This window comes from Melanaphis sacchari, unplaced genomic scaffold, assembly GCF_002803265.2.
Source record: "Melanaphis sacchari strain LSU unplaced genomic scaffold, SCAv2.0 Contig32_pilon_pilon, whole genome shotgun sequence".
Taxonomy (NCBI): domain Eukaryota; kingdom Metazoa; phylum Arthropoda; class Insecta; order Hemiptera; family Aphididae; genus Melanaphis; species Melanaphis sacchari.
The window spans coordinates 2,930,567-2,954,054 of record NW_020271199.1 but is presented as its reverse complement, the minus strand read 5'-3'; the positions used below and the strand labels follow the sequence as shown (position 1 = coordinate 2,954,054).

Here is a 23,488-nt window from a genome sequence, read left to right as displayed (position 1 = left end):
CACTATTCTGTAAAGAAGATCTTCGTCCACTTATAGACAGAGTTTTCTCCGAGACTCACTTTGAGTCACTCGAAAGCACTCGACTGCATTCCACGTTTCTTTGGATTTAACCATTATTGCAATATGAAATCGTCTGCGTTGATATAGTCCTCATCCGTCGCGTATTGGAATGTTCTTCTCCTTAACTCGAAGGCGTCGAAATTGAACAGGGTGTATTCTGCGTTATCTTCTGCTTGGCTGTAAAACCAACATTCCGGTGAATCTACTTTTTTATACTAATGCAGGTATAAGGCGAAGCATCCATGCCCAGTTAGTGCTTGGTGATATTATGATGATTAACTTTGCCCTACTTTCGATTCACTCAGTTTTGGATTTATGGAATAAGGCGCTTTGTCTATTGGTTCTTCTCTGTAGCCTGCTATCGGCTTTGCCATTTTTAAGGAGCTCTTAGTCGTTTCTCTTGCTTCCGCCATGTTTCTTTCTTCTTTATACACCTTTTGGTTATGCATCCTTTCTGATGCTTGCAGTTCTATTGGTGATATTCCTGAAAACACATTAATAGCTTTTTTTCGAGTATCTTCCATCCTCTGTCCTCATTTATTTATGTTGGTGTTTTTAGTATTGTTGTTGCTATTTTTGCATATACTGTAGTTAAACTTTACTGGTTTGGTCACGGCAAGGTGGAAACTTGTCTAAAGCGAGCAAGTATTTCATCATTAACCTTATAGAAGCACCTAATGTTTTGAAACTGTCTTTCACATTTTTCTTTATGTTTGGCACCCCCCAACTCCTCGAGTTTTGCCAAGTTTTCTATTGTCTTTTCTAAAGACTCTGTGTTTAGTTTCTCTAATTTCTCACGACTAAACATTGTTGTCTATTGGATTGGAGATGCTAGACTGGCCATGTCAGTCAACCCACCTTGAGTGCGTATCATGACCGTTTTCATATCTCCATCTGTGGTCTGGGTTTATTGCGTGCCCGCTTGGGACACGACTGTCTCAGCTCTAGTAGAAATACTATTGGCAGGGGTTGGCTGGCCACTCCTGCTCCAAGGATTTAGTTAACTGATGACGATTCCTGGGATGAACCATTCCAGTCATCGCCTCCTTGGTACCCGAACCCTCTGGAGAATTAACGTTGTATCGTTTAGTTGTACTCATCATGTTGAAATGTATTGGTGTCCACCATCAATGTCAGCATCGCACCAGTTGTATTCTTTCCAGATCGTAGTTCTGATCTACCAGGAAACAAGGGGACGATCACTACCCCGGTGGTGAGCTTGTTCGCGACCTCTTATTCGTCCAACCCGAAAGTTTGACACATGGCCGAATGTGCATTGAAGTCCTTCTAGCTACGACTTTGCAGTCTTGATGGACACGAATCGAATTGTTCAATTAGCGTAGATAATCCTCAAACTCTGCCGTACTACAGTTAGAAGGGTAGTAGTAGCTGTAAATCACCATATTCCTCAGCTTGAACCAAACAAATCCCCACCCGCTACTTTTGTCCTCTATGGCAGTCGTGGAAGAGCCAACGGCAACTACAACACACGTATCTTCACTAGAAACCCAGTTCATATTATCTGCTGGGTTACGCAGTTGTTCTGAGGCAAGCACAAAATTATCGCTAAGTCCAACAATTGTTTGTTTAAGCAGCTGCTAGGCCGCCCAGCAATAATTCAAATTGATTTGCATATACCTGATCATTGTGAGAAGTGTGATGCCGCATCACTATTCATCGCTCTGGCCTGAAGCTTAGAGCTACGCTAGCTTAGGAGCTTGAGCGCTTCTTTCCTGGCTTTGCACGCATCCGAACCAGGTTCGAGAGTGAAACGAACACTACCAGCTTATCACAAGCCTTACACCGATCTCTGTCCGCCAAGCACTGCTTCTGCTCGTGACCCGGTTTGCCACACCGTCTGAAATTCGTGGACAGACCCGGCCCAGAGCAATTATTGCTCAGTTCTCCGAAGCCGTGGCATTGGAAACACTTCTTAGGTTCTGGACGTCTAGGGCGAATACGGGACATAGTCTATTCAATCGGAATACGGGAAACTGTGAAAGCAGAAGCCCTAGTCATTCTGTCATTCTAGCGGTAGCAATTTAATAACCAGACCTAGTGAGCTAAAGTCCAGTAATCTGAACTACCTGCCGTTCGCAAATGGTAGCTTGACCGTCTTCAGATCCGGGTTTATCGCCCGCAAAGCCAAGAGGACCTCACCCTCGGTTGCCACTGCAACAAGGTCAACAATCTCAACAATGGGGTACTGATTAAGCTACAATATTTTCTTCAACCACCTCACCTAGCTTGGTAGCAATGGCTGACGACTATTTCTGTGCTGTTATTACGAATCCAGCATCTTTGGTTAGCTCGACTAACAAATGCCCATCCCTGATTTTACGCATGCTGGTTACCTAAGCTCCCAATTCCACCAACTTCAGCTCGCTGTTTTGTCTAACTCGCAAACAGTGTCCCCATGTATAACGAACCAGTTGTCACTTTAAAAATTGCCAGGGGCTTAGCTCTAAACTTCGCCTCTGTTGTCAGAAGAATAAGTCAGCGCACCGCTGTTCCACTTAGGGGTGCTGCGGTTGTTTTTTTACCAACAACTTTCCTTCACCTTCACCGTTCACCTACATTTCTCAATAACGTATCCAGTCCATTTTTGAAAGTATTGTGTTTATATATAGATATCATTTAAATAATTTATGTGTTGGTAAATTAATACATTGTTAACTATTCTGATAGTTACCAAAACAATTTCTTATTTGATCTTAGTCGTAAAATAGTGCAAATAATTGAAAAACTTAGTTTAGAATAACGTCCAGGTAATCTTGATTTTCATAATTAATATTATATATTTTGTAGATTAGGCTGTGCTAAAATTGGTGTTGACTAATGTTATAAAATGTATAACTATTAATAACAACTATGTTATGTCATGCAAAAATTATATTTGGCAAGGTAATAGATTTTTTTTTAAATTGTTTTTCTAACCGTTCATTGTTATTTTTGATTAATATTCGTGGATTTTACTTGAGAGTTAAACTTTGTAATATGATAATACATTATTTCATCAATTTTATTCCAAGTCATACCAGTACCGTAAAAATTTTTTCGATTTTAAAAATATTCATAGATTCGTTGCTATTCGCTAATCAAACTTTCCACTAGCATATTCAGTTTATCTAGACATTATTTGGTACTTCACCTACCGACAGAAGATTTCCGTTCTAGGTATACGTAACCGAATAAGTACCATACTATTAATTATAATTATAACTTCCTGCCCTCCTTAATAGTTATTTAGTATTTACCAACTACAATAAATAATATTTGCCAGTGTTGGACTAGTTCCAAAAGGCCACATCAGCGATCTCTATAAAGAGCCCCCAGAGCTGTTAGAAAATGCTTTTTTTTAATTGTTGTTTACTCCTTACTAATCTTACTAACTTAATCATACATAATGAATTACTATTTTAAATTAATTGACAATAGTACAAATAAGATAATATTTTATTTTTTGGTTTAATACACGTTTTATTTTTGAATATAATTTTGAAAAACAATAAATTAAATGTTGTCATAGGTACTTCTCTTTGATAAAAAAAAACTCAATGTACATCACATAGATAGTTAAAACAAAGTATCAAACCATAATTACTATACAATACAAATAATTTTGAATTACTAATTATAATTATAAACTTATTTTAAAACAATATTCTAGTTAGTTCTGTTGAACTTTTAACAAAATTATTAATAAACAAACCTTTATCAACTTTTCAATATTAATTAGTTATAATTTTTCCATAAAATCTTATAATAATAAAAACTTTAGTTTGGTTTTAATATTTTTTAATTTTAAGAAAGTGTGTTCGCATATTACTTGATAAACAACAATTTCAACACAAATGTATAAGCATAGAAAATATTATTGAAATTACTTAGTTATTGAACCATATCATACAAAATGTTAAAAGCAGATCTTAAACAATTATTACAAACTTCACAATCTAATGATTCTTTAGTTTATTGTTCTTTTTTAGAATCCGATCCATAGTCATGGTATTGATAATCGGTATCAGACATTGTTTCATTGAAAGTTTTAGTTATGACATAAAATTTAATTTTTTGTATTAAGTTATGCACAACAGAATGAAATTTAGTAAATCTTTGATCAGAATTATCTCCCTTTTTTTAAATTTTATATAATAAATTTTAAGTCATGTTAAAAGCCGTAAGATAATTAAATTAACGAGGCTGAAAAAATGTAAAAACAGTAGAATTTATACTAAAAATTACTAGGTGCAATATAAGTATTATTATTTACAATTATTTAAAAATTGTAAAAATATTTTTTAATCCCTTTTTCATTTCCATTCTGAAAATTATTTTAAGATTTAAAACAAAAATGTAATAAAATAATAAATTGACGAGTCGAGGGCCCCGTCAACAATCGCTAACCAAAGATCTGGGACAGTACGAGCTTAAATTAATTACTACTCATTGAAAATTTAAAATAATATTTTTTAGAAAGAAATTATTTAATCTAAAATACATAATTAAACCTATATTATTCATAATACAAACAAATTTTTTATATTATTTTATTGGTTAAATCAATATTTATTTTTTGCAAAAAAATTAGCTATACCTACGTATTATTATTATTATTATTAGATACGAATAAGAATGTTACTAATAAAATTACTATATTATATTATTATCGCCATGCGGGTATATTTATAAATTTACGATACATTTGTGAGACATGTCTCCATTAATTCAATGCGCATGATGCCCCTCTTAAAAGAACCCATCATTTCACATGTCCTAAAGTATGAGACACTATTCACATTGTTTTAATTATCTAACAAATAACATATTACATAACATATTATAACATATAACATATTATTGACTATTATGTTGTTTTGATCCGACAGCGCCTATTTATACCTGCTTATACATGTATATTTTATAGGTTGCATCCGAAAACCGCACACTTTTAATTTTGACCCTAAAAAGGTCGATAGCCAAAAACCGCACAGCTTATCGGTCATTGTATAACAAATTACCGTACATTTTTAATGAGTTAAAACCGCACAATATTTTTAGTGAAAATAGTGAAAAGATAAGATTATAAGATATGTACTATTCAACAATCAAGTATTTAGTTGTCTTTGTTATTAGTCGTTCTTAGTAGGAGCATTTGTTTCAATTTTGGGAAGAATTTTTACGTGACGGAGATCGTATAAAGTTTTTAAAAAATGTCGGCAGTCGGTTACAGCTTAACTTTGAAAGTTTTAAATGTTTATTAAATTAATATTTTAAATTTTTGAAATATCTATAAATTTTTAGTTTTGCACTTTTTTTTTTAATTAATATTTTTAATTATTAAATATATACATTTTTAAGTTGACATTTTTTTTAAATTAATATTTAAAATTTTTAAATATATACATTTTTTTTGATGAACTGAGAATAATGAGAACAAATAATTAATTATACATATACATAAGCATTTTTTGTTTATCGACCTTTTTGGGGTCAAAATCATAACTGTGCGGTTTTTGGATACGACAATTTTTAAAATTGTGTGGTTTTTGGAGTCAACGATTTTATAATTGTTATAATCAAATTTTTATAAACTAAAATATTTATCTATAATAAAACAGAATATGTTTTTATAAAAACATTATAAAATACGATTATAAAACACAAATTGACTATATATATATACATGGAAATCAGCTTAAATTGAAAACAGACAATGTTTCTTTTTTCTATAGGTAGCTTCACTACTGCCACTCGTATATCTGTAGTAGTATTTCATGTAGGTAATAACTATGATTTTTAATTAACTAAAATACTTAAACATAACATAGTAATATAACATTATATTTCAGTAAATTTTTTAATTTTTTAATTAAAAACGCAAACATGCTCGCCTTGTTGAGAGTTGTTTACTGGATGAGTTACATGAACAATGAATTCCATTTGAGTAATATATATACATTACTGTAGAATATTATTTAACTGTGGGCTGCAGAAGTAACTTCAATACGATGATAGAAAAGTATTTCAACGCGGAACTTTATAGTATGTTACATTTAGCACAACAGTTAAACCTGCAATACAATAGAATATGCTTTAAAAAGGTTACTCGTACTATTGCAGTAGTTGACTTACCGTACAAAATTGTTTTGATTAAAATAGTAAGTATTACAATAATTATTACTGTAAAGTAATAATATACAGTAAGTAAATATACTGTAAATTACCTATATAGATATTATTCGATTAGTTTATCTTCATAGTAATGTAAGGATAACATTTTTTTACAATGATCGTTCATTGGTGATTTTTAAATCTGAAGAATATGTTTATTATTTTTGGGGTTAATTTCCAAACCCTAGCTAGAAAAAATTACATATACTATTATCTCCTACATTTTATTTTTACGAAAAATCATATCAAATTTTAAATAATATTTTAAGATTTCAATATTACCACAATTTCGTCTAATATAATTAAACATATTATAAACATTAAAATAACATAAATATTTGTTGATATTAAAAAATTTTTTATAAGGGAGGAGAATTATATCCTTGCCAATCTCATCATCAATACTTTACTTTGGTCATTAGAGAATAATCTTTATACTAAAGACCTGCAGTTAAACTATAATATCGTTAGCCGTTATGACTATAAAATGTATACGAGAATCAGTCGATAATTAAAAATATTTACTTATGTGCAGAATATTCATCATGTGTTAAATATCGTCTCGGAGCCGGATACAATTGATGGCTTCTCTTGAAATCGTCTATGTCGATAATTTTCTGGATCTAGGAGAAGAAAATTAATGATAGCTCATATTCATACATCATTACAATTTTATGAAGATTTAATACAAACGTAATTATACAATATAACAAGTAACAACACTTACATTACTGGGTATGAATAAATTATTAGACGTTGACGAATCGCTGCAATGACTGTATTCTTCGGGATTTTTGTTCATTATAGATCTGACGTATACAGACAACATGTGCCTTTTCGGTCCGGCCACATTGATTTTTTGCTATAATCAAATTGACATATTTTAATCTCGCACTGTAGTAGTCATAGAACATAGGTGAATTTAAATTATTATAATGATAAATGCCTCACGTAGTAAAATTTTAAAATATCTTTTTTGGTAATCGATGTTAACATTTTTTTTTCGATTTCCCCTCGGTTAAAATTGTAGTGTTGATTGGTGATCTCCGACCAGTAGGTGGCAGCCTGTGCCATCATACCCATTGGATTCTCTACTATTTTTACGGACAGAGACTCTTTGTTCTTGAGGAATTCTTCATCGGTAAGGTTGTTCAATATTGACTGTACAATATCGTGGAAGCATTTCAATATTATATATGTGTCGGAATATATATGTATGAGTATGCGTAGGTTCAACCAATCTGGTCAGCTTACCTCAACGGTGCTTAAGTAATGTTCGATTCTTTCGTGAATGAACATTGGACTATGATCCGACTGCACAATGATACCAAAATACAGTACTCCGTTGGATTTATAACTTACGCACATTACCACGTATCCAAGTTGTTCCTAGAAATTATTATTGAAAATATAATAGTTTCTGTAATATCGAAAAAAATTAAATAATTTATGAGCTGTTAAATTTCTTCTCGTATTACAGACAAAATTGTATTTGTTATTTGTAATTGATTTTTGTATAATTTTGTAATTACACAACAACTAACAATGGTACTGAGATTACCACTTATAAGTTGCTCGGAATTCGTAGGTATATATACGTCCTATGTTAAATTAAAAATTGAAATTCTCATCTTTCATTAAAATTGCTTACATTAAACCCCTTAAAAACTGAGTGTAGCATCTAAGAACTCGTTTAGGTTCTTATTGTGTCTATTTGTTGACTATTGATTAAATAATTTAAACTGATATTTGTTTTAATACATTCGTCATCATATTACTATAATTTAAATCGCTTTTACCTGTGTACGCAAAATGTTATGACACGAGTCTTCGATGATTTGCGAAAACAGGCCAACTACCGTGTTATCCTTTGTATTCTGAATACCGCACTGCAGATTAACAAAAACACACGAGCTGCTGTGCAATTTCGTTGTTATTTCGTAAAATGTATTCTCACCTAAAATATTATTGCAAAAAAATCAGAATAACCGATATAGTATAATCATTGATTATAGAATATAATATAGTATATTCTATAATCAATGGTATAATCAAAGAAACCTAATCTAAGATTTCACTTTTTACTAAATCGAACCGTATTATTCAGTATAATTATCATTCTTATCCGTATATTTCTGTACGCTTGAACAAAAACACAATCTAATCCGCCACCACCGTCATATACCGGCTGTAGGCCGTTACCTGCAACTTATCAACAAATAACAACTGCACCATGCATCGAAACAACTCAGACACAAATAAAATTAAAAACAAATCGAAATTATCTCCGTTAGTTATCACAAAAACTATTTCTCACAAGACGCACGACGTAACTTCTCCGTCTGCTACCTCAGATAACGACCTAGAATGGAATATTGTCGACAGCAATAAACGCATTAGGTCACCTAATAACACTACCTCGCCTCGCACAAAAAAAACAAACGAGCCGTCAAATTTCCCCACACCAAACCGTTTTTCTCTACTCAACGCCGAAGAAGATAATATGGATCTCGAAACTAACACAGAAATTAACGAATTACCTCCACCACCACCTCCTCCTCCACCAATTTTCTTAACATCTCCGATTAATTTCATTACTTTGTGTAAAAATCTTGAACAAATAACGAAAACCGAGGGATTCCTCTGCAAGTCTAACTCAAAAAATATAAAAATAAACCTTCACTCAGCCTGCTCTTACCGTGCCGCTATATCATTGTTCAACGAGAACAAACTTGAATACCACACGTACCAGACACACGAGGAAAAATCATACAGAGTCGTTATTAGGAATCTGCACCATACAATCCCTACTGATTACATTAAAGAAGAAATTGAAAAACATGGTTTTATGGTAAAAAATGTCACTAATATCCTAAAATCCCAATCAAAAGAACCCCTTCCACTATTCTTTGTAGACCTAAACCCATCCCCAAACAACCAAGACATCTTCAAAATAAATAACATATGTTTTACTAAAGTCAAAATTGAAGCCCCACACATCAGACGAGATCTAGTCCAATGCCATCGCTGCCAACAGTACGGCCACACTAAATCATATTGCAATCATCTGCCTAAATGCGTCCGATGTGGCGAAAACCATACCTCGGACCAATGCTCCAAATCCAAGGATCTACCTGCAAAATGCGCACTTTGCAGCAAGGCCCATCCGGCAAACTACAGAGGATGCACTGTCCACAAAGACCTCCAACGTTTCCGTAAAAAACAACTACCGATCACCATCTCAAGACCGACAACAGAAAACTCCGACACATCTCAAGTCCAACCCAACAACCAACCTCCTCCAGGAGAATCTCATCTGATCAATGCTCCCGCAAGATCTCTAAATGAACCCAGTGACACCCAGCACTTATCATTCTCTCAAGTGGTTAAAGGTAATAAAACAAATAAGTTAAAATCAAACCACACAAACGACCCACCCTCCGATCAACTAATTACAAGCCAACTTACAACTTTCATATCTGAGTTTAAAACTCTAATCTCTCCTCTCATAACTCTTCTTAATCCCTTAATAACCCTTCTTACCTCACTAATAAATAAATTAAGTACCAACAATGGAAACTAACTTTAAACTTAGATTACTCACATGGAACGCTAACGGCATTACATCCCATAAACTTGAGCTTCAGGCAGCCCTCAACATTCATAACATAGACATAGCAATGATATCCGAATCTCACCTAACCCCGACAAAAACAATTAAAATTCTTGGATACAAAGTTTATCAAAGTAATCACCCAGACTCCACTGCCCATGCTGGCTCGGTGATCTTAGTTAAAAATAATTTAACTCACTCCCTTCTTCCTTTCATTAGCGAAACATATCTCCAAGCAACAAGCATCCAAGTTTCCGTCAACAAACATTTTAATCTGTCCTTCTCCTCCATCTACTGCCCTCCAGGACCAAAAATTAACACTAACAATTTCTTAAACTACTTCGAGTCTCTAGGTAAGTACTTTATTGTCGCCGGAGACCTCAATGCCAAACACTCTTCTTGGGGCTGCCTCTCAACCAACCCAAGAGGGAAAATCCTTTATAACTCAACAAATAACTCCAACATAAAAATACTACCACCCTCTAACCCCACCTATTGGCCAACACATCAAAACCGTCGCCCAGATATCCTTGATATCTTCATCGCAAGAATACCAAGTAACTGCACTACTAATATCACTAACACAAATGACCTATCATCCGACCACTCACCAGTCATACTTGACCTCGAAATTCCCAGTTCAAACTCCTCCACAAATCTTCAAAATCTTGGAAAAATAGATTGGCCTACTTTCCAACAACTCATTGAAACTCGCACATTACTCAACCCTTCCTTAAAATCAAGTGAAGACATCGACAGCACTATCCAAAAGCTCACTTCAGATATCCAGGAATGCATTCACCTAGCAACATCACCAAGCACAATTCGCCCCAATAGCCTACTTCCAAATCATATAAAATCTCTACTCAGTGAAAAAAGAAAAGCAAGATCCCGATGGCAAAGGCACAAATACCCCATCGACAAACACACTTACAACCAACTAAATAACAAATTAAGGAAAGCACTCCAACATCACAACTCCATCACTTATCAACAATTTATCCAAAATCTAACAATTCATAACTCTTGTCTTTGGAAAACGACGAAAAAAATCCTAAAAACTGTCTCAACTTCCTCTCCACTCCGTAAAGAAGATAACTCATGGGCGGTCTCTGACACAGAAAAAGCAAACCTATTTGGCCAACATCTATCCCAAACCTTCACTTCCCACGACATAACTCTAAATCCCACTCAAAGCCAAATTATCACACATTCATTAGAATGCGCATTGCCCGTCTCACTCCCAGCTAAACACACAAGCCCCGGCGAAATCGAATTCATTATAAAAAAACTCCATAACAGAAAAGCCCCCGGGTTCGACCGAATTACAAATCGTATTGCCAAAAGTCTACCCAAAAAAGTAATCATATTGCTTTCCTATATATATAACGCAATGCTGCGTTTATCCTATTTCCCCCTCACCTGGAAATTTTCAGAGATAATAATGATCCCAAAACCCAACAAACCTCCTGAAAAAGTAACTTCTTATCGCCCTATAAGTTTACTCCCAACATTATCTAAAGTATTCGAAAAAATCCTATTAAAGAGGCTCATACCACTAGCTATAAAGGCAAATGTTATCCCTGACACTCAATTTGGATTCAGACCCAATCACTCCACCATTCACCAACTACACAGAGTAGTAGACACTATCTCAGTTTCTCTAGAGAAAAAGCATTACTGCGCTGCCGTCTTTCTGGACATTGCACAAGCGTTTGATAGGGTATGGTTCGATGGCCTACTCTTCAAACTTAAAAAATTTCTGCCTGCGCCTTACTTCTTATTGGTTAAATCATATTTGAGCGATCGTACTTTCGTCGTACGCCAGAACTCGAGCCACTCAAACTACTTCAACATCCTAGCTGGAGTTCCCCAAGGCAGCGATATTGCCCCTTTTCTCTACAATATCTTTACGCACGACATCCCTAAAACTTCCTTTACTGAACTCGGTTCCTACGCGGATGATACGGCAATTGTGGCCTCCAATGAAAACCCAAACACTGTTTCTAGTATGTTACAAAGACACCTCAACATTATCGACCTCTGGACAAAAAGATGGAAGATTAAAATCAATGAATCCAAGTCCTCCTTCATTACATTTACCCTAAAAAAAGGATCTTGCCCCGTAGTCACACTGAATAACATCCCAATCCCTCCCTACTCTGAAGTCAAATATCTTGGCCTCATCCTCGACAGTAAACTTACCTGGAATCCCCACCTAAAAGCCAAACGGAAAGCCCTTAACACCCGACTCCACCTTCTTAGACCATTACTGAAATCCAAAATGAATATCAATACCCAACTACTAATATATAAGTCATTACTCAGGCCACTATGGACCTATGGCGTTCAATTATGGGGTGCCGCTAAACCCTCAAACACTCGTACAATCCAAGCCTTTCAGTCAATATGCCTTCGCCTAGTTACATCCGCACCCTGGTACCTAACCAATAACAACCTTCACAAAGATCTCAAAATCCAAAATCTTAACCAAATCTCTAAACTATATTACACCAGACTCCACAACAAACTTCAACAACACACAAATCCTCTAATCTCTAAATTATCAACTAACATACTCCCTGGTAACCCGCGCCGCAGACTCAAGAGACAATGGTGTAGAGATCTTCTTAACAATCGAGCTAAATAAGTGCTGGAGGTCGCTACCTGGTAACACCTCCAAACCGCAAATTAACTACTATTTACTAATTTGTTTTTCTTATTATTATTATTTTATTTCTTTTCTCTCTCTCATTGTTATTCTTGTCACTTTAGGGTGTTACCATTGGGTATCTTCCCTAACTTATTATTCATATTCTTGTACTATTTCTTCTGTCACTTATCAAACCTACTTATTATACTAAGAACATGTATAGATTGTAGATTTCTTCAAATAAATAAAAAAAATAAAAAAATAAAAAAAAGATTTCACTTTTATTTAGTAAGAATAAGAACAATGAAATGTATTCTAAAGAAAAATCGTTAAAACTACATTTATTAGAAGAAAAAAATTCTAGAACACTTCTTGTTACGCTGAATTAAAACAATGAATACAAATCTGTACGTGTGATAAACTTTTGAATTTTTCATATCAAAGTGTTTTATTCATACATTTTAAAGTTACAAAAAAAAAAAAACTGTGAATTATAAACGGATCTCTCCATATGGCCGTCACATAAATTTGTATTTTTTCACAAATGTGTTTTAAAATGTTAAGTTATAATAGTCAACGTTGATTAGTTTTGTTATAATATCTATTATTCATCAAAGTATTGACTCAAAAATTTCGAAACTTTGTATTGTTTTTATCAAACTTTGTAGTATATTTACTGAAGTATACGGTTTAAACTAAAATAAAGGTCAAAGAGAACCTACATTATATGTTTAGAGTTTATACACTCATATAAATACAATTTACTGGTGAGATATATTATATTACATAATATTATCCTGATGGCCACAATTCGGTTGGATCCATAATATTATAAATTATAACGTAAAATTACTTATACAATAAACAAAAAAAATTATGATACGTGTAAAGATGAAGGATGAAAATAAACTATTGTTATAAAATATGCTGATAACTAATTCGGTAAAATATAAACATTAATATTAATCAATAGTATTTCGCAATAATAAAGAATATATATTAATAAATTATGATTTCATTAAAAGATTTTACTTACCATCGCTAATTTTGACTTCTCTTGGTCTGATCATTTCTTGTTGCAATAGTTGACGAAATTCAATGTTAATAAACGGTCTTTTCAATTCATGAACAAAGATCCATGCCCACTAAAATAAATTAAACCAAATAAACTAATAAACTAGTTAACCAATTAAATAACAATCGTAGTACAGTATAAGTTATTGATAATCTATTCGTAAATCATAGTACAAGTTATAATTATATGTGCTTACGCGTTTGTCTAGGTTACCATAAATTAATGATTCCATAAACATGTTTGAAAAAAACTTTTTCATAAAGTCTTGCAAGATGTCCTTGTTAATTTCTAAAATAATAAGTTTTCATAAATTATTTAATAACTCAAATTTATGAAATAATATTGGTATGAATTTACCACTAATAGACATTAATAATTGACTTGGACTCAATGCGGCGTCTGTTAGAATCACATCATTATACCGTATTGCACAGTTATACGGTTGTTCCATTTCAGTATTATTCAATTGCCGGATTTTCTATAAAACAACAATTGTTAACCAAGTTATTTGAAATGCACGTTAGTTATTATATTTAAATTAATTAGTTTACTTGTTCTATTATAGATTCAATTTGTTGTGAACTAAAATTGATCGTCATCAGTCTTTCCAGTACCCTTTTCAATAATTTATGAATCTTGAGATTGAAACCGCTAAGTAAAATCTAAAAATTGATTGTTTGAAAATTTAAAAATATCTATATTTTTACTATACAATAAAATTACGCTGAATCCATAAATTTTTGATTTTATTTGAAATTGAAGTCTAGCACTACTTGCATCATATAGGCGACTGGAAAAATCTTGATTAAATAATCTCACAAAAATATCCACAATATTACATTTGAATGGATCATTCACAACGATGGGACTGCATGAAAAAATTAATAAATAGGTTAAAATAATTCAAAGAGAAGTCTAGAATAAAAAACATTAAAACATTTAAAAGTAAAATAACAATACATAAAAGAATTAATTTAATATCCTGAATTTTTTTTTTTTGAGAGAGAGATAAACTTAAAATAACAAATTTTATAAAAACTATTTAATTTTTTTTTTAATTTAAATGATTAAAATAAAAATACTTTATTTAAAATATTTTAGTAAATTTGTTGTCAAAGTTTCAAAATGTCTACTAAATACTAATATTGTACAATGTTATTACTTATTTAAAAAAAAAAATAACGTTCTGATTTGCTAAAAATATTTTAACTTTTGTAACTTTCTAACGATATTAAAACCTTAGAGTTTTTATTATGAAAAATATTAAGTAATGTAATTGGTACTAGTGTCTTAAATTAAATTATTTTTATAAATTTGTTGAATAAGAATTAGTATTAAATTTTACCGATTAAGTATCAGTAAACAGTGGATATATTGGTTAGTTATATTATTTGAAACATTAAGGTTTTACCTGAAGAAGTCAATTGAAATATATACTTTGGGTAACCTGAATCTTGTATCTTTTTTTAACCAGCATTTTAGAAACGAAGTGTTATAACATAACCGTGGAGTATCAAATTCAAGCTGTATGGAAAAAAGTTATGAAAAAATAATTAGTTAATAGTATTGGATATTAGTATAGATATAATTCATTACGCTATCATTAAAGGTCACTAGGCTAAAATTGTTTGTAATGTATCTGTTCTTTTGTGGCATTTTAAAATCATCGAGATCATCAACTTCAAGCCAATACTAAAAAAAAAGAGTATCAATATTATATGTCAGTTTTAAGCGCCTTAAAGGCATTTTATTAAAGGTATAACAATCATCAATTACATTAATTGTTTCCACTGGAATTTTAGATACTTTAAACAGTGTCCCATAATATTTATCTTCTGCATTAGTCTGGTTTTGAAATGTTTTGGAAACAACTGTGACTCTGAAATAGAATTACATCAATAAAATTATTTAAGCAAATTGTTGAAAAATTGTGTTATTTTTTTGAAACATGTTTTCAGTTAACGCAAGTCTTGGTGATTGTGAATTACTTCATTTTTCAAACATCTGTATAATTTAAACACCTAGTGCTAATATAATATTTGAATTGGTCTTTAATAAAAATTTTCTATTGATGTTTTTCTTTCTGTTATCAAAATTATCAACAAATTATAACTACACTATTATAATAACGAGTGCTTAAATATTTAATGTTACATGAAGTAATTAGTTATAATTTGGTAGGTACCATTCTACTTTGTAGGTAAGTACCTCGTATCTATTAATTATAAATCTCATTCATACCTCATATTGTCTGGTCTAAAATAAGACAACAATTCTGTTATTAAATCCGGTTTCCATTCTTCTAATAAATTTCCAGCTGTTAAAACATCTTCCAATTTATATCTCTAAACACGGGAGATTAAGATTTAAATAATGCTATTATGACATTGTATTGAATTAAAATTATAACTCACTATCATCCGAGGAGTAAGCATAAAAACATAAGATAATGATGCTTCTTTGTCTTTATATTGAAATTCCATTTCATTAATATATTTATATTCTAAGTAGAACCATTCTTGAGGGCCTTCACGTTTTAACATATTCACATACTACACCGCATAAATTATAAAAAATGTATGGATATTTAAATAAATATTCATTTGATTAATTACACATCAGATTACCTTAAATATTAACTTGATTATTTCATCGACATAATCCAATCCTAACTCTGTCAAATCCATATTAATCTCGTAGTACTCAATGCCTCTAGCTTCAAATATCTTACCAGCTGAAATTCCAGAAGACCATCCTTTGTTCGATAATAAAACTGAAATACTCATTGGACCTTTATGACATAATATTGAGTTCAAATACGCAACAGGCTATTATTAGCAGAAAAACATGTGTTATTGAATAAAATCAAAGCTGTTTTTATAGTTAAAAAATATATTTACCATGCTTTTATAATGTGGTCCCTGGTCTTTAATAAGAAAGTTAATATATAACTGTTTGCTATCTTCAACTGGAACTACAATAGTCTTGGTTGCAAGTTGTTCTTCTTTATAAATTGGATCAGTCCATTCTTGCAAAAGTATATCTTTCCTTTCAATATGCATAAAAAATGACGATACCATATTCTCTAAAGTGTCTAAATCCGCTAAAAAAAATAGTTTTAAAAAATAATACAAATTAAAAACTTGTAGATAAAAAAATTTATTTAATTTTTAATAACTATTATACCTTTTCCAAGTACAGCTAAATACATTAAATTTGACGAGTACCAATTTGAATGATATTCTAATAATTTGTCACAAAAATGGTCACCATTTTCGATTTGAATATTACATAATGTTTGCTTTGTACCTATATATAAACAAATGTAATTTTAAGCATCTTTATAAACAATTTCTAGTTCATGATTAAGTAGATATACGCAATATATCAATAATATTTCATTCATTGTTTGCGCCAACAGTTGGTGCCCACAAAACCAAATAAAACGAAAAGAATAAATCTACGGCGTAGTAGGTAAGCAACCCAACGTGCCTATGGTCACTATGCACCGCCATCCGACTTCAACACAACTCACAGAACGACACAACAAGGAGAACAAGAAAAAACAGTGGAGAGGATACAAGTTATAAATCACAAGACAGAGGAAGTTGAATTTAGTTCATGGGGGAGAAGCCCTATGATCGGTTTGGTCTGGTGCAATGACTCACAGGGCTCACATGAATCGGACAATTTTAATTTGATACATTTAGGACACTTACAAATAACTTAAAAATTAGATATTTATATATTTATAACGGGATGATCTGCAGTGATCGTCTAGGGATCCTGGGCGGCCTCTCACACAACACAATACTATGTTGCTGGCGGTTTTACGCAAATTGGTGGGTGTTGAGATGCGGCCTCGAATGAAGAACCTTACCTTGTATTGTACGCGGGGACACTACGTTAGTAGGTAGACTACTAACGTGGCTACAATAATGCACGACAATCAAAATAATTTAAGACTATTTAAATGCCGTAATGGCGAAAAAAATATATATTAATTGATACCGTAATGGCAACAGCAACAAATTCACCAATGGATTGTATAAAATATAATAAAGTTAATGCCGACGATGTGCAATGTATGCGAAAAACAATCAAAAACAATAACAGTAGTAAAAACGAAGACGACAGACGATGACAGAGTAAAAAAAATGACAAGAAAAATAATAACAATGATAATAAGGACGTTGGCCGAATACAGGTATCCACAGATAATGGTAATAAAATAATAATTAAATAATAATGACAATTTGCACGACCAAAGACAAAAACAAAATAATAATATTCAAAAGGCACAACATAGTACACACAAAAAAAACAATAACAGTAACTGTTAATAGTGGTGATAGCACTAATAATATCGGATAGGAAACGGAGAGCGAAGGGAAAGGTTGAATCGTTTCGCGATTAGAAATATATAATGTTACGGCTAGAGTCCGAAATATGGCTAAAGTGCACATTATCCGGATATTGTGCACTTTAGCTATACTGGTTGGATAAAGTAAACACTTAACATTTAAAATCATAGTTTTGTATAAATTACCTGGCTAAAGTAACATTAGTCATTGTGTTATGGCTAATGTAATTATATTTTATTTCAATAAAATTAATTAATATAGGTTAATAATTATTAATTACATATTAATAAACTACATAGTATTCCTATATTAACCTAGTATTTTGAACATTAGCCATTGATTAATGGTAAAAAATATGTCATTGTTGGGTGGTCAAGGTTATTAACGTTGTGTGTTTAAATCAAATTACAAAACAAATAAATGTAAATGCAAAGCATCAAGAATTTTATGCAATTCAAAATGTCATCAAAGTTTACTATGTTCAAATAAATAGTTATATGAAAAATGTTATCTAATAAATAGTGTTAATAATATCTAATAAAAATAAATTTAATATTGCATCAAATTTAGTTTATTAATATTTAATTTTTAACTTTTATGTCATAATACAATGGCTAAAGTTACTTTAGCCGGGTAATTTGTACAAAACTATGATTTTAAATGTTATGTTTTTACTTTATCCTACCAGTATGGCTAGAGTGCACAATATCCGGATAATGTGCACTTTAGCCATATTTCGGATTCTAGCTGTAACATATATAATATATAATATATTATTATGGCAGCGCCAACATTCATCTTACAACTAATTTTTATTTTTATGTTATTAAACTTATTTTCAATTCTTATCGTAATGTTGTTAAAATCTAATTAAAATTAAAGTTAAAGTTAAACAAAAACATATCTCAAATAAAGTACATAATATGTAAATTATATAAATATATTTCACGTATTTAGTTTTTATAAATATAAAAATTATTGATTTCATTTTTTTTTTAATAGAGATGAATAGAGGAAATATTTTTAAAGATTTATACCTGTAGAAAAATAAGTTATTAGAATAATTAAAAAATAATAAAATTAATTCATACAAATGCTTGTATTTATTATATAAATGGATATGTTTTCAATTGAAATTTTTATTTAAAACAAAATTTATGAAAAAAGCAAACTATGCGTACTTATAAGTTACAACATTTAAAAAAAATTATTTAATTCTGATTTAAATAATTATTTACAGATAGGTATACGGTTTTAAAAAAATAAACAGTTAAACATGTATATATTAATTTATTATTATCATAAGTTTATTTTAGAAATATCTATTTCACCATTTCACATATAGTTAAATTTGAGGGTATACGTGAAATTAAAATTTACGTGAACCTGATAATTAATTTACGCGAATCCACAAATTTAGGTTACATCAAAGTTGAGCCCGAAAATAATATTAGTTTTAAATTGAGTCTAGGTGTATAAAATTATATGTTCGAATTGGATCTATGTATAATTATTTATCGTATCGTGTATTAATAATATAAAATACGAATAAACTATGAATTATCTACTTTTTGATAATAAAATAATACTTGATTAACTACACTGATTATACCATTGATTATGGTGGTATCTAGAGAGAAGTACAAGGGGACCGAGGACCCTACCCCGGAATAAATAATTTTAAAATATGTAAAATAACAATTTATTTTTAATTTTAATACCAATAACATATATGGTTAAAATTACAATTTATTTAATTGATTATTAACTGTTTTGAATCATAATATTATCATATGAAAATATTATTTTAGCATCTAATAATACTAATTACAGATAGTTATTAGTTAATGATCGATAACGACCACTATCGATACCGATTAACGTCTCGACGGTCGACGACGATTAATAATAACGGTATTATATTTATGTAAAGAAAATATTACTGTAATTGTATTACCAGACAGTGACAAACACGTCGAATTGTTTTATTAAATTCGTCATAATGAGTAAATGAGATAACAATAATGTACAATATTAAATTATTATTCTAAACTTCCAAAGGTAGATTATATTTTTTTATATACCATGTTACTATATCTACTAATTGTTTTACATTGTTTTAATTCATATACTTTATTTTTAACCAAATGTCAAAATCTTAATTCAGTAAGTATACTATACCACGTGTTCGCCAATTTAGGAAATACTGAATTTCATAAAAATACGTAAAAATATACAAGAAGTAACCAATAATAGTTATAAACGATTTTTATGCACTTAAATAAATCGTAAAAATGTATTATTTGTTAAAATTGAAATAGCTTTTATTCAGTTAATTTTTAATTTAGAACCATAATTGACACATAAAAATTATCTTAAAAAATTAGACCTATCCGATTATGGTGTTCGAAATAGGTGTTGCTATTTAAAAAATATGTTTTATTGCTTATGCGCATACCTAAAGAATTTTAAAATGTATCTTTAAATGTGTATTTAGATACAGTGGAGCGTCGATTATCCGCACGTCAATTATCCGACCTGTCAATTATCCGCACTACAAAATTTTTGAGTACAAGTTTATTTTTAGTTTAATTTAATTTGGTTTTATCATTTGTTATGTTTTATCGTGTACCACTATAATGTTATATATAAATATTTATATAATGTTATATTATGAAATGCGAGATTATTTATAAATTTTATAATTTACTTAATAAATAAAAGAAGTTCATCGGAAGTGAAAAAAAAATTGATTATTATTTCAAATAAATACATTATATTTTTATTTTATTTTTTTATTATATTTTTTATATTATGTATGAATATTATATTTAGTATTATATCCAACAAATTATTTTTTAACTTTATATTAACATTTTTATTGGTTGTTTGATTGCATAAATCGATTATTCGCACCCCCTTCGTACCTTCGCACGTCCCAATTAGTGCGGATAATCGATGCTTCACTGTACTATTAGCTTATAAAAAATAATTAAATTTATTCCATCATAATCTGATCAAGAAATTGCGAGTGTACTATTGGTAAGCAAGCGGTAAAACGGTATACATTTACAAGTTTTGGACCCCCTGGATACGGCCTTGCCATTAATATGTGTTCATATTCCCATCATTCCATACATAATGAACGAGCATCATAATATTATGTTTAGTGAAAAATATAAGCGTATGAATATTATTGATAATTTTATAATGATATTTTCATTTCATAAATATCTAAAAAATGATTTAGAACAATAGAATTTTTATAATTTTTTTATAATAGAGAAAACGAAATAATTGTAGAGAAAACACCTCACACAATTATTAACCAAGCGGTAGACAGTGCAGATAACTCTTTCGAAAGAAAACCATGAAAACATCCTAATGAAAAGCTATCTAAGTTATTGCATAATGAATTATAAAATTATTTAGAAACTTTAACATATTATTATAATGATTGTACTAAAATTAAAAAAATATTCAACCAAATATTCCTAAAATTTAAATAAATATTCATATAATACTTAATGATTTTAAAATAAAAACAAATCGTGAAGAAAACTTTTTTATTGAACACACAATTATGTTTTTAATAACTAAACATTTAGAGAATGTTTATGTAAATATAGTAAAATTTATATGAATAGTAAATGTTGCTGTAAAATATTTACACAAATGTTTACTATTCATACTTAAATCATACTACTAACAATAATCACTATCTTTCAATAATATTTCAATTGTAAATTTGAAATTGTTTATGCTGATTTTGAAGTAGCGTTTTATACAGTTCGGTAACAAATAAATATAATAGTTTGTAGATTTAATAGACACAAACCAATAGTTTTAGTTTTATTGTTATGAAAACAATTTTGGATCAAACGTGTTTTATGGACTTATTCAATAAAACAAAAAACAGTTTACGCGTCGGTGAAATGAATAGACAGTTGTGTCTAATCGTGTGGCAATAAATAACTATTAACTACTATTTTACTTAATTATGTAATTATATTAATGGATTAAGTACCTGTTGGGAACATGTTAAATGGATGGGCTGGGTCAGCCATATTTCTTTTTAGTTGAGTCAAACGCATACTGTCATTGGTTTTATTATTTTCGTGTTCGGCATTAACAGAATTGATTTCTCTTTTGGCCGCACTGACAGTGAATAATGGTTCGTAGAAAAGTCTGGAAAATCTAAACGCAAATTTAATATTAAAAATAAATAAATGTATTGTTATTAGAGTACAATATAATAGTACGAAAATTTTTTTATCAACCTGTCTAATAATGGTTCAAATGAATCTGTCTTAGCGGAACAATAATAGTTAGTATGATCCAATGCTGTGTATGCACTAAAATTTCCCCCATTTTGTGTTATGAACTGTGAAAATTCATTTTCCTCTGGATATTTTTTTGTGCCCATAAAAATCATATGTTCGCAGAAATGCGCCAGACCTTGGATATCTTTCGGATCGTTTAGACTTCCTATATTAATATGCAGAAAATAATAATAATAGTAATATTATAAATCAACAATAATCGGAACCTTGTTTAAAAGGTATAAAGGTATACATATATATATATATATATATATATATAACATTATATGACTTGTTACTCGCCTAACAATTGTAATATATCATTATTTTTTAATTATATTATTTAAAATAACTTACCAACTGCGACAGATAATGATACAGCTGAAATTTCAGTTTTAGGATCGCTGATCAACAAAACTGTGAGGTCGTTATTTAACTTCAGGCCACGGTAGTTTCGCGAATCACTCAACGACTTTTCGATGCAATCAAAACGTTCTTTAATCGGCAATTCCGACATGACGGCAAAGATTTTTTTAAGCTGAAAAAAACTAAACACAAGTGGACTATAAACAGCAGGTTACTATTACGCGCAGTCGTCAAACGTATATTGAACAGATAAAGTATTTCTACTGTATACATTTCGAGTGATATAGCTATAATTGGAATCGGCCAGGTGTTTTACAAATTTTTGGTACCCCTGAAGAGGCTTGACCTTTATTCCATTCAATTTATTCATTAAACTAGGGGAGTATTTTATACATTCTTAACGCGAAAAACAACACACGCGCGCACACGCACACGTACGCACGCACGCACAGACTCACACACACACAGACACAGACACACACACACACAGACAGACTCACACACACACAGACACACACACACACACACTTTGCAGCGAATCTGCCTCGCACCCTTAAACTGTTGTACATATTATGTTCACCCCTCTAACATAAAACTGGAAACCAAAACATATGTTAATATATATAAATATATATATATATAGTTATAAAAATATAGAAAAAATATAGTGTTTAAAAAGTGTGGAAATGAACATTAGACTAAGTGGAACTGACAAACGATAACAATATAATATTATTAATTATTTTTTATTATAGACTTACAGCAGTGTTATCTGTGATTGTTCTATGTATTAAAGTATGCGTTCAGTAATTAACTAATGAAGAGTTTTAAACTTATTGAACACCTAATATATTCGTTACA

At 30.6% G+C, this 23,488-nt stretch overlaps 1 protein-coding gene across 1 annotated transcript; it reads right to left on the bottom strand.

Moving 5' to 3' along the window:
- Positions 1-6,061: 6,061 nt before the first annotated feature.
- On the bottom strand, positions 6,062-22,374 carry LOC112596636 (insulin-degrading enzyme-like). Its single transcript, XM_025342397.1, has 21 exons — positions 22,220-22,374; positions 21,967-22,136; positions 16,762-16,884; positions 16,476-16,678; positions 16,203-16,403; positions 15,990-16,127; positions 15,817-15,920; positions 15,352-15,454; positions 15,172-15,267; positions 14,987-15,099; positions 14,299-14,443; positions 14,127-14,237; positions 13,933-14,053; positions 13,772-13,863; positions 13,537-13,645; positions 8,034-8,191; positions 7,489-7,623; positions 7,186-7,395; positions 6,962-7,096; positions 6,760-6,857; positions 6,062-6,134 (listed from the first exon to the last, which is right to left on the bottom strand). The coding sequence occupies exons 1-21, from the start codon at positions 22,372-22,374 to the stop codon at positions 6,101-6,103; spliced, it is 2,754 nt and encodes a 917-aa protein (XP_025198182.1). The 3' UTR covers positions 6,062-6,100.
- Positions 22,375-23,488: the final 1,114 nt, after the last annotated feature.